Below are 13,145 nucleotides of genomic sequence, written 5' to 3'. Positions count from 1 at the left end.
GATGATCTTGAACTCGTGCATTTTTCTTTTTTGTCTTTCTTTCTTCGGTTTCTTGAGCTCCTGAAGATGCATTTTCAGTAATTTTTTGTAAGTTTCGCTGGAGGTTAAATTAGTTTAAAATGGAACAGAAAATCAATTGAATCATTACAATGTTACACTTACCTTTCCCTCTCCGCCTTTTGCTTTTTCTTGTGCTTCCCCATAGATTATGATTGAAGTATCGAGATTTAGAGAAAGAGCAAATCGAATAAGCAAATGATAAAACAATATTGAAAAAGACACTGCAAATTTTCTGTATACTGCGGCTTGTGTCCCTCCACGTGCTCTGAGTGACTGGTGCAGTTTTGACAGTTCCTGGCTTCCGTCTGGCTTCTAATTACAATTATGCCTCCAATTATGCTCTCATTATGATTTATGGAAAATGAATATTTATTTTTGATTTTGGTCAGTCGCGAGTCAGAAGTGCCAGAAAGTTCGAAAGAGTCGAAAATGAAAAGAGTATTAAGTATTAAGTATTAAGGTCGATACCTCTACCCTGGGTGCCAGATAAAAGTAGCGCAGTTTCCGGTTCCAAGGCTTGCCGTGCGCCCAATTTGCTTAAAAAACCGGCGGGGAAAGCGGGCAAAAGCAAAGCATCCAAGTTGTCAACAGTTAGATTATTTTCACACAAATTTACAAATTCCTCGATTAAAAGCAAAACTAAAGCGTATCTTTTACAAGGTAAGTTAATCTCACAGGACGTCCTAGCGGCCATATCATTATTTAGAGGTGTTCCAAAACAATCAAATAGCGGCCATATTGATGTTCCAAGCAAATCCTGTGGGATTTGAAAGCTCACTTTGAGCACCGATTGATAACGTGAGTGAACTGCACTCCACAGTGGTTGCATGGATGCGGGTGAAAGCCGCTAATACGATTTGAAATGGATTTTCAGCTGGTGGATTCTGGATTCCCTTTTTAGCGGGATCCTGGATTCCAAAAGCTGGATTCTGGATTCCAGAGCCCATTATTCCGGATTCCACAAGCAAAAATTTCCTGGATTCCGGAATCCGGATTACCTTACATGGGGCGAAAAAAAGGAAAGGGAAATGGTAACAAGTAGAACACACTGTGGTTCCCAGGCCTACTAGCTTTTCCACGTTCACCCGTTCCTCAACGTTACCTAAAAACCCTAGAATTGTTCAAGAGCTGTATCTTGCTTTCCACACTAACAACAAACCGTAGATCACGCGTAATGATAAATTTTTCTAATTTTTAGTTTTATATTGTATTGCAACCACGGAAGGGAAATGTTTGATTCGTAAACGAATGAGATAATGAACTTTTATTTATAAGTCGAAGAAATTCTATTCAAATTTAAAAGACAAATTTCTCTTAAGTGAGATCTATACATCAAAGGAACACTTCTAGCGCGTTAATTTGTTAGCAGAAAACTGATTTGAGTCAAGGAGTAACTGACTGTGATTTAGTTCCCTGAAGTTTTGCTTTTGAGAGAGAGGAGAATACAAACGGTGCCACGAGGGATCTAAAACTTGCAATAAAAGTAATGTTGGTTGCTGTCGAATCTGGTTGGTTGGATTTGAAATTGGAAAAACGTGCACTGGTGTACTACAGCATTAATGTATGATAAGTGTGTCGCTGAGTACCTCCGAGTTATCAGTTAGTTTTGTTGTTTGATCAAAGGCAGAAAACACGCGGGAGGTTGGGAGAACACGAGATAAGCATTTGGCTTTTCGGCCGTTTCTTGAATACTGGGAAAATTAAACTCCAAAGAAAAATTAGGAGTCTTCTTCATCCATTACTGTACTCAAAACAAACTTAAAGAAACAGAGTTACTGCTAAATATATAGTAGGGAGAACTCCGCGAGAAGATTCAGTATGAAAACCGTGTTTACATACGCTGATGTAAAATGGTTTCATGACCAATCAGAGCGCGCGTTCTATTTGAATTATTTTATAAAAATAAATTAATGCATAAGCTTATCAAACGTAGCCAAAGTTTCACAATCACATACTTCATTTGGTAAGGAATTCCAGATCTTAGCACCATTATAGCTGAAATTCTTCTTTAAAAATTTAGTCTTGGGCAACGGAACGGCCAACCAATTCTCAGCGTTCCTTAGATGATAATTCCTGGCCGAGCATGAGTCCCTGAAAATATTCGAAAGCCTCGCAGGTACCAAATCATGGAGAACCATACACATTTGTCTAGCCTTAATTTGAATTCAATTAGTTCCCTTAGTAAACTCCAGCCAAGATGACATAGGGCTAATTCAGACTGTCCAGCCTCGTTTTTGCAAGGCATAATTACCCTAGCACATCTGTTATGGAGTTTCTGCAACCTTTCGCTAGTGCACTTCCTAACGAATACCAAACCTCACAACAATAATCAAAATGAGGCATAATTAGTGCATTATAAACTGAAACAAGTATATCTCGATTTGCAAAATGTCTGAGCCGTTGTAAAGCACTATAATTCCTGCTGTAATCTTTTTAGTTATTTCTTAAACATGCTTGCTCCACGTAAGAGATTCCAAGTATTTTGGTATATTTGACTCTTTCGATCGGATCTCTTCCAATGCATACATTTGGTTCTATGGAAAGCTTAGCCAATCTTTGACATGAACCGATGCGCAGTGCGCGCCAGAATATCATGCCTATAGATTGTTGCAATGAAAATAAAATGCAACAGGCTAATTAATCAAACAAAAGCTAATTAAACTAACTGTGCAAAATAAGAACTTTTATAGTAGATTGGTAAATACATGGATAAAAATACAGTCAGACTTATATACTATCTACCAAGCATATGAAGAAGGTTAAATGTAAAAAAATTTGGAAATAATTATAAAGAGGTATGATACACAATTAAGAAAAGGAAGGCTTTTAAAGGTAGCATCAAGTTCTATCTTTTCCAAATGCCAAAATGAGCATTTCCTGGTTTCATAATTGTAAAAATCACAAACACCTGTTTCAATAAAAAGTTATGCAGTTCAGGAAGGACCGATCCCATTGGTTATCACCTGGCTAACTTAAAAAATGCATTTTAAGTGCTGGAGCAAACTTTTTACCAAAGTGTGACAATTTTTAGCAAAGAAATATCTTATGCACAGTGTTTGATAGAAAACCGTTCCTGACAAATAGTCCCTTTCAATTCATCTTTACACAGCAGTGCTTCTCTGCTAACTCCCTGAGATTAGCATCCATTAGAGCCTGATTAAGTTCCCTCCACATAGCAGCACTTCCATTTGCCTGCTTCCATTTTTGCAGCATTGTGTATTTCTTTTCATAAAATTCATCATTTTCCTTATCTATTGCTGTGATCACTGGATTGTCAATCTTTAACTTTCTTGCAACTTTCTTCCACACACTAGGATCAATGTCATTGGCCAGTTGTTCTAATTCATCAAGTTCAGGATTGCCTTTTCTCACTACCACAGAAAAAAATTAATTCAAAATAAATGAAAGGTGCATTCTATTTATGGTAAATACAGCAGGGAGACATGTTTAAGCATTTCAACCCATGACATATTTTCTAAAATGCCTCTTACAGTGAGGGCCAATACTGCAGTGGTTTACCCTGGCTTCCATGGAGCAAGCATGTGTGACTACATCTTGTGAAGAGATGCACATCCATTACAACTAATCACCTCCCTCCCCTCCCTTCAACATTGATCAGGTTTTCTGACAGTTCATCAGTACCCATTTATACTCCTGGGTGGAGAGAGGCAGTGGGTGAGAGTAAAGTCAGTCTCAATAAAGAACATTTAACCCTTGACACCCTAACATCAGTATCCACATTCTCCATACTCTTCTCTAGACATTTCCTCTGGTACTGACAAGGAGAATTTGTCTCACAATCAAAGCTTCTTTGGGTGGTGATCATTTCTTTTATTCTCATGACCTTAATGAATAATTCAGCCAAATTACTGTAAGGAGAAATTAGATGCTGGTCACTCTCAGGGTTTAAGGGATTAACCTTTAAAGACCTACCCAGGGCTGAAACACAGATCCCTCAAACAGGAGTCCCCTGAGGCACCAAATTAAGTGAGCAAAAGATTTCTTTGAAGCTGCAATTCCTCAGTCTCCAAACAGGTGTTTTATTCATGCACATATTCACATCATCCCTACAAGCCTATATTAGAGTGAATGCTAGCTATGCACCTGAGACCCTCATGATAAAGTGCCAGATTGCAGTCTAATAAACTGCACCCAGACATATCTTAATTAGTTTTCTTGTGTGATTAATTGTATTTATTTCTATACAATAACTGCCATATACAACACTGTCAATAAAAAAAAGGAAGCAGAAAAACTTAGTTCAGCCAATTTAAACTGATTTATGAATGTCTTGATCCTAGTTTTCCTTTCAGTGATCCTAGTGTTCCTCTTAGATCCCTGTTTTCCCAACTAGTGCTGACCATGTGGCATGTCATGTGCAATGCCATTCACTGCTAGACCACTGGACACCAGGTCTGCTCCAGTGATGTAACTGCTGGCAGCCTAGAGCAGCAAGTCGCTTGCTACACAACATTGTTAAACTCACTCTACTATTAGAAGTTTTGTTGAACAACAAATGTGACGGACCATGCCACTTATGTCTTTGAGGGAATAGTACTATGTAGCAATTGTAAACCTAGTACTTCAAAAAGGATTGTACTATGCAAAATTGTTTATCTCTCTTTTAAAGAAAGTTACAGCTGGCTAGTGTCATGCCATGCACGACCAGCAAACATAAGATAACCGATGACCAAATATGCCAATTGCCATGGCAACCAAAAAAATTGCAACTTAAAACCCTGCTTAGTAAAAACCACAAATGATTACTCTTGAGTAATTTCTCCACAGGAGAATTTAAACTATGATCATAGAAAGAATTAATTCAGTTAATTCAAACTGATTTATGAATGTCTTGATCCTAATTTTCCTTTTTTTTTTAAAAAAAATTAATCATCACGTCAGCAATTAAGGGTTGGCGCTAACCCCTGGGTAAATCACATTTTGCCTAATTAAATCCTGATTGGCCTTTTTGCTTTTCTTCTGGTTGATGAGGCTATGCAAGTTAATGGTTATTTACAATTTTTGGGACCAGATTGTTCACATTGGTCCTGAGATGAGCCCTGTCAGGGGAGACTGCTCAATCTTATACTGGTAAGTATACAAATACATATCCACACACACATTCCTCATATTATCAGGTATATATGTTGAATCAAACTGATCAGAGTTGGTTTATGTTTTGACAGCTATTGAGAGGTATAACTTATTGTGAGTCCTTAACAATTTATCACCAAAAAAACTATTGTGACAGAGATTGAAGGTTCTTCAAGTCTCCAAAGAAATTTTACTTGATCAATCTTTAAAATATCATGCTATTGCATAATTAATAAACTGAAAATGTAATTTTCCTTATGCCCTTACCCTTAAACTTCCTTGTCTCACTAGAGCTGGATACTCTAGAAGTTCCAGGTTCTTCAACAGTATCAAGTTTAGGTTTTTTGGCAGCTGAGCCATTTTCTTCCTCTTGCTTAACTTCAGTGTAACCAGAAGCTAGTATGTAAGTAAGAGAGGTGAAAAGGTTAGGGTAAAAATGTTATATTTCTTTGAGTTAGCATTTCCTCTTGCTAACTAGTTTGTCTAAAGAACTTAAGTTTAAGAGATTTTGCCTACAGAACTGGCATAATTTGTTGTGCTTTTCAGGCAAAGGAGATAAGTGCTAGGCAAGTGCAGATCATGCATGGGTAGGAGTGCAAATAATAACTCCTCCCCTTGAATTTGTGCTTGCCTCATGCTTGCCTCAATTCTACTGAAAAAGGCAAAAGAATTTAGACACCTGTTCTTCAGGCTAAAATATGGGTCCTGGCATAGTAAGCTTAGACAATAAGTGATTCATTTTGATCTATTTAAATAAAATTTACCCAGTAACTGTCAGGCAGTAAAAACAGCAGGCTCTTCTGGTCAGAGGCAATGTATTTTCACAAGTTCAGGCTCATGTGGAACAAAGCCTTCCCCCATCCCACCCTTCTTCACTGTTTCTTTCACAGTCAATATTACAAGTGGTATTCTACAAGGGGGCACCAGGCTGGCTGCAGTGGCAGCCCCTAAGTATTGTTATTGGATCAACTAATAATCCCCTAATTTATATTTCTCTTTGTTCTCATCACTTGTCTACTTGATATTGTATGGATGTTAATTGAGAGGAGAAGTTCTGTCTTGGTCTCTCATGGGAGTTGAAGGGTTAACAGGATAAAACTGAAATACTAGCACAGTTAAAGTCATTTGTATTCTCCATTGGCATGGTAACTATCCATATAATTATAATTTGTTATAATGTTGATTCTTGTTTAAAACTTTATAGTCCAAACTTATATATAACTACTAACATCTTATAGTTCATTGTATAAACTTTCACAATTAAACGAACCATACCTGTTTCAGATTGATGCAACCTTACTATAACTACCCAATTGCTTCTAAGATAAATATGTTCAAATATTACCAGGGCTGCTGAAGTTAAGAAGGCCTCCAAGCACTATACTGTTCAAGAATAATTCATGCATGCAGCCCAGCCACTAACCTATCCATGGGTTGCAAATGGCTCTGTGTAGAAAGCTCAGGGGGTGGGAAGGGTAATATATAATTAGTACTATTTTATTGTACTAACCAGCCATATTTTGTCCAGAGGCACATGGTTCATCATCAGACCTTTCATCCTCATCCTCTGATGAACCAATTTCAATCACAATCCTGTCTTCTTCTGATGGGTAGACTGCAAGTTTGTAAAGTGTCAACAACTTTAATTGAATATCTTATATTTGGAAGCTATTAGATCATGCATGCAGTAGCACATGTTTTTGATATAATGCATGACATAAAGGTCTATAAACATTAGAACAGTAAAGAGAATGGGTCTCACCAGCTTTCTGATCACCTATTTTTTCTGCCATCTTTTCTCCAACAGGTGAAATTTTCTTGGTGTCTTGTATTGCAGTTTCTTTGCTGAAGATGCAACATGTCATTGTATTATATGGAAAACCTAAGATGTTTCCACAAAATATAGCTCTTACCTTTTAACTAGTATGTATTTTTTCTTTTTGCTAACATGGAGGTCAATGCATTGTGAGGATGGATAAATGTCCACAGTGATGAACAAAATAAATTAACACAGCTAACAAGAACTCTTAAAGCATGCTGAATCTTTCATAAAAAATAGCATTTTAGACAAAAAAAATCCACATGAAGTGAATGATTAATCCTCCATTTTAATCCTGGGGAATTTGTATTTTTTTGTCAGAGATTAGTGGCTAGTAAACTCTCTTGTCATTTATAACTTCATTTATAAGATGCTTTAAGCCTATCTGGAAGAATTGATGGAGAACTAAATGATGTGTTTGGACTGCAGAATAAAGATATTGATGCTGATAAAATAATCCTCACACCATCAGAAACAGAAGAAAATGCTAACCATGGTATCCCTAAGAGTGACTTAATCTAGCATTTAATTTCTCCTCATAATATCACCCCGTAAACCACAAATTAAGGGTAATCTAGGATCCAAGCAAAAATTTCTTGCCTCTTCTTTGCTTTGTAGCCATCTTCACTATCTCTCTCCTCCTTCTTTACATCAGCAACTAATTGAGGGTTGGAAAAAGAAATTAAAATTTTTTACACCTTAGTTGACCAAAATCAGTTGGGCATGTAATTAATATAAAATTCAAATTTTAAATATCTGTAAATGAACAAGTTGCTCACTGAATAAATACTTCCCAGAACCCACTTTTTACAATTACTTGAAGGACAGTATTTTTACTCTCTGATAGCTTTTCATATCAAAAATTAATTAAGGGTGGAATTAAAAATCACCTGGACGTTATTGTGTCGTCAATAAGGTCAATAAGGCTTCTACATGCTGAGCTCTCAACTCTTACACATTGAGTGTGAAACTCATGCAAACAAATTCAAACCAGGCTCTCATGCTGAAACTAAAAATTTGTTGCTCATTTAAGGTTTCAGATGTAAACTGTTGATTTACTCCTTGTTATACCTTTGTACTTGCTCTTCAACAATAGAAATAATTGAGAGTAGTTCAATTTTTTCCAAAGCAGCCTTTCGGCAACCTACTTAGTTAAATCAAGTTGCACGAAAAAAAAGGAAAAAGAAACTTTGTGTGATAAAAGGATGCAACTAGTGCTGACAATACCACTTATGTCTTTGAGACATAAAACCAAGTATTCAATTCCATAAGGATTCTTCTATACAAAATTGTTTATCTCTCTTTTAAAGAATGTTACAGCTGGATTGTGTCATGACATGCATGACCAGCAAACACAAGATAATCTATGGCCAAATTTGCCAATTGCTATGGCAACCAAAACAGTTCTAAATTAAAGCCCTGCTTAGTCAACATCGCAGATGATTCCTGTGGAGTTATATATTCCTGCAAATGAATTTGAATCATCATCATATGGATTTTGCCCCTTAAAGTGATATGTAATAAATAAGTTTGCTGACTACGTTGTAACAAAAGTGTCTAAAGTGATACAAAATTTCCCTGGAACAGATGTAAAAGCAATCTGGTTGACAAATAACAGTAAATCCACAGATTTCCAACAAACTAAAAGTAACACTGTTCCTTCACTCTAAGAGTAAGTCACCTTTTCGTAACTTTCCAAATATTTGAGAAGAACCTGCATTTGATGCAAACTGGTTTGGATTTTCGGCAAGGTCTCTCAGAAAATGGAAATACCCTTATTAGGGTATTCAAATTGAAAATATCCTAACTATGACATTATATTTTCCAGGAATTGTGTTCCTCAATATTTAAAAAAAGTCCAAAAAAAAATTGGTATATTGATTTAATTGAAATGTTTTGTACCTGCTCTAGGGCGTGTTTAAAAAATAGATAAGTGAGTAATTACCAGCCACTTGCTTTCGAGCTGAAAACCTTTTGCCTCGGGACTCTTGTTGTATTTCCTCAGGATGTCCTGTTAGATGTCAATAAAAGAATAACACAAAGATAACTATTTTCAAAGTATCAGTGTGACTGTCATTCATCTACATAAAGTAATTCCCACATGAGTAAAACATGTTGATGCAGGTGTACTTCAACTCATATCATCACAAGGGAACTAAGGAAGTAAAACCTGTAATAGTGTTAAGCCTTGTAAGTAACTGTGATTAATATTTGATAGAAATTTTTTGTGGCGAGCTTGTTATCTGGTGTAATTTGTATGTCCATTTTAAAGGATTGGTGCCTTTGAGCTTGCAAAAATCAAACATCTTTGCACTAAAACATACATATTGTACTGAAATCAGCAATGATCTAAATTTCACAGATACAAAACAGCCACTAATTTCTATGTACTTTTTAATGTTACTCTTATATTAATTCAAGTCATGGTGCCTATTTCAAAATGATAGCAGATTTGTGCTAATCAGCTACTACATACTTAAACTGAATTATTTCAAATCAGGTAAGACATATGAAATTAATATTTCAACCTGAATGCAAGGTCCTAAGCTTCTTCACAAAAGCAGCACATTGGTCCCGCCAACAGTATTTCTCTTTATATTTGTCGCGTAGCATGCTTGCCTCGTCTAATCCAGTTTTCAGATTTTTTCGTGCTTTCTTGATTTGCTCAGCCCAATTATCTGCTTGATCTACTATGCATTTGTGCCCGAAAGGTACTTCCTCTAGAGCCTCTGCCAAGCCAGAATTATGGGTAATAAGGATTGGTACACCTGCTGACAATGCCTCTAAAGCTGTGAGACCAAATGCCTCTGTACCCGAAGGCATCAAAACAAGATCCACTTCCAAAAATAGCTCCGCCAGTTTTCTTCTTTCTTTGTAAATACTTCTCACAATCAGTTGACTACGAGAGATCCCAAGACCTTCCAATCTCTCAGCAAGTTTCTCTTGTTCTCCCTCAGGGGCACCAACAACTTTGAGAATGTATGATGGCTCGTACTTATTAAGATGTGCCACAGCTTCAGCAGCAACATGAAGACCTTCAAGTTCAAAGTCTTCGGTGTTCCCTCTGCCAAACACTAAGATTTCAAAGTTCTTTGAATTTTGGCATTGCTTCTGCTCATGAAAAGACTCATCAAAAATGCCAGGTATAAGATTGAATATATGATCTTTCTTACACTGATGCAGAGCAGAATTAAAGGTTTCATTGAGCTTAGAGCCAACTGTTAAAACTACATCAGCGTTTTTACACAATTTGATCTCAGTTTCATGCTGTTTCTGCCCTTTGGAAATGGCACCTGGGGTTTTCTTGAACATTGCCATTTCTTCTGCATTTTTCAGGACCACATGCACCCATTTACAGCTAAGTTTATTCTTAAGGGCCTGTCCATGACATCCAGGCGTAATGCCATGACCAATGATAAAGTCAGTATTAAATCCTTGTGGAGGAAACTGCAGACAATCAACTGGTTCATAGCCTATATAATCTTCAGCTGCAGGTTCAAAAACCTTGATGTTATATTTTTTAGCATCTACTTTATCCTTCGTACTGGCACTTGGAATCAAAATACCAATTTCTGTATTTGGTATTCTAGAGAGTTCTATGGCCATCTGTCTCATGAAGGTGGAACAACTGCCTTTGGTCGATTGAGTCCATTCCTCAGTCAGAAAGGTTATCTTCATGACGGCAGCTTGCTTTATTAAGATAATGTTCTGTAAAAGTTTACAAATGATTTCAGAATTGTATGATTGCCCTTGATCTATATGTATTAGTTCCCACAGAAAAAGTTCATTAACTCAAAATGCGACAAATGTACTTTTACAATGACTGTAAATATATGAAAATCATATATGAGCACTGCGGTTGAAGAAATGAATATAGAAGCGATCCTCGCAATTATGAACACCGCTGAACTAGTAATTGAAATAAAGCCTGAAAAAAATTCAGGCCCGTACGAGATACTGTTCGAGCCTGTTTCTGATTTTCTTTCAGTTAAACCCGGTTTAACTAAATATGTTTTCTAGTGTGTCAATAGGCTGAGGTATATGATGCAAGAGTGTGCTGTTTCCAGCTATATCACAGTAGCTTCCTTGTCAATGTTATGCTATTTGAAAAGAAAATTATAAATATTATCATTTGTTCCCTGCAGAAATTTCACTCACTTTGAAGAATAAAAAATCGATCCTAAAATCAGAAAAGTATGCCAAACCACAAAATAACACTCCTACCGATTTTCAACTCATATTGACAAGATGATATTCACCTATTTTCACAAAGCAGTATACAATACATATTACTGATCGGCAATTTTGTATACGAGCACCATTCCAATCCATCACAAAACTTATTTGTTATTGATATATCACCTTGGGATTTTCCATTTCAGAACAAGAGCAGTGCCAAGTAAAATATCAGCTTTCCAAATGTGGCGCAAGATTAGTTAGGCTAGCCTATGTACATACAAAAGCATGCCTTAATGCATTGCTTCATTTGCAACATAAAAAATGTTCGGATCCAACTAATTTCGTCCTACATTTCGTAAAGCGCTCGTTCAAGCCTCCTCGCTTATTTCATAACCCTTGGTATAGGGTCTGTGATAGACGTTTCCAACCACGGCCATCAAAAAGTACATGCTGTTGAAATTTTAATATCACTCTTTACGATGCTGGATGGATTTATCCTCAAGTACCTTCTTTTATTTTAAACTCTTGTACACTGAATGCTCCTACGCCTATTCGCTTAGCCGATACCTCGTACAAAAGCGAACGAGCCGAATAGGTGGCCTTATAAAGTATGTCACAATTTATAGAGATTGTTCAGCGATCCCTCTCACCTTATCTGGAGGTATAAAGCAATTCACTTGATCGCGTGGTCCTCTTGAAAATTCGATAACATCGCCAAAATGAGGTCTTGAGATCATGGATGGCAACAGTAAAACTAACCCGGAAGCACGCTATCCCATGAGACATGGGAAGCGCGGGAAAAACTTGCATAAATTATGCAGGTTTTCTGTTGTGAAATGCTAATTTAATTAAAAAACTTGGGCCAGCTCGCATAAACCCCACGGCAGGGCCTCGGTCAAACGAAAGAAATTCCTAAATCCAGTACAGCAACATAAAGCAGGATTTGACAGAGGTAAAAGAACTTCTCTCGTCTGCGCGTGACGAGGAAAAATCTGATGAGTTCCCGCTGAGAGGACTCGAGCTGCCACTAGTCACGCTGTAATATCTCGCGCTCTAAAGCTCTTCCTAGTTAGCTCATTGAAGAGTATACATGTCACCGCATTGCAAATATTTACTAGTGGTAGATATTCGTCCATGCAGCTTGTACACGATACATCCCCCAGGGATCGGTCATTATTTATTCGCTTATGGGAGGGGCCGGAGGATTTTAGTTGTGTGACGGTAAAATTTGCCTGATCCCCCATAAGGCTCTACAATATTATTTTAATTTCCCCTCATTAGCAGTTAATTGAAGTTCAGTTTTTATAGTTCTCCTTCGTAATCTGTTGGCGACGACTGATCCCCGCTCTGTTCCCCCTGATAACCATGTGATCCCTCTCATATCTTTCACCCACTCCACCTAGGAGATAAGAAAAAACGACTGGTCTCCTAATACGACCATGCTGTTCCGTTGCAAAGCACGTAAAGAGCGGCTAGAGCACGAGAGAATTGTAGAGAGGTAGACAAGACGTACGGAGCTCCGTAGGGAGACACACAAGACGTAGTCGAGTTTCTCCCCAGTTCTCAAGTACATTCGTAATCTTGCAGTCTAACTGAGCGTGAAAAATATCAAAACTCGGATAGAGTAGTTCGTTATTTCTATGAAGATCTATGAGGATTTTCGTTTCTGCTCACGTTCTAATAAGGTAAATTACGGCACTTGGTATGTTTACAAATCTTTGTTCGGTTCTTCTGTTGCTACTTGCCGTCTCGCTTGTTTCGAAATTTCCCTTTCAACTGACAATAAAAAAAGCTAGAGAGGAGTCCCGGAAAAGGTCGGACATAATACAACTTGGCAAATGGCGTGAAAGCTCAGCTCTATGTTTTGTACTCTAATAGAGCACGCTCTTTCAACCAATGACAGCGCGCGTTATATCCGAGCTTTATTTTAAATAAATTTCCCAAAAAGTAAGTTCTGGGGGCGAAAATCTTAAGTCAAAGAGTGGTCAAATCC

General features: G+C 37.3%; 1 protein-coding gene across 1 annotated transcript; it reads right to left on the bottom strand.

Annotated features, from left to right (window-relative positions):
• Positions 1-1,999: 1,999 nt before the first annotated feature.
• On the bottom strand, positions 2,000-11,901 carry LOC131783993 (uncharacterized). Its single transcript, XM_066163457.1, has 8 exons — positions 11,803-11,901; positions 9,502-10,681; positions 8,919-8,984; positions 7,574-7,631; positions 6,917-6,999; positions 6,665-6,769; positions 5,422-5,550; positions 2,000-3,431 (listed from the first exon to the last, which is right to left on the bottom strand). The coding sequence occupies exons 1-8, from the start codon at positions 11,887-11,889 to the stop codon at positions 3,151-3,153; spliced, it is 1,989 nt and encodes a 662-aa protein (XP_066019554.1). The 5' UTR covers positions 11,890-11,901; the 3' UTR covers positions 2,000-3,150.
• Between the last annotated feature and the right edge of the window lie 1,244 nt (positions 11,902-13,145).

The sequence above is a fragment of the Pocillopora verrucosa genome, chromosome 1 (genome assembly GCF_036669915.1).
Source record: "Pocillopora verrucosa isolate sample1 chromosome 1, ASM3666991v2, whole genome shotgun sequence".
Taxonomy (NCBI): Eukaryota; Metazoa; Cnidaria; class Anthozoa; order Scleractinia; family Pocilloporidae; genus Pocillopora; species Pocillopora verrucosa.
This window is presented reverse-complemented; position numbering and strand designations above follow the sequence as displayed.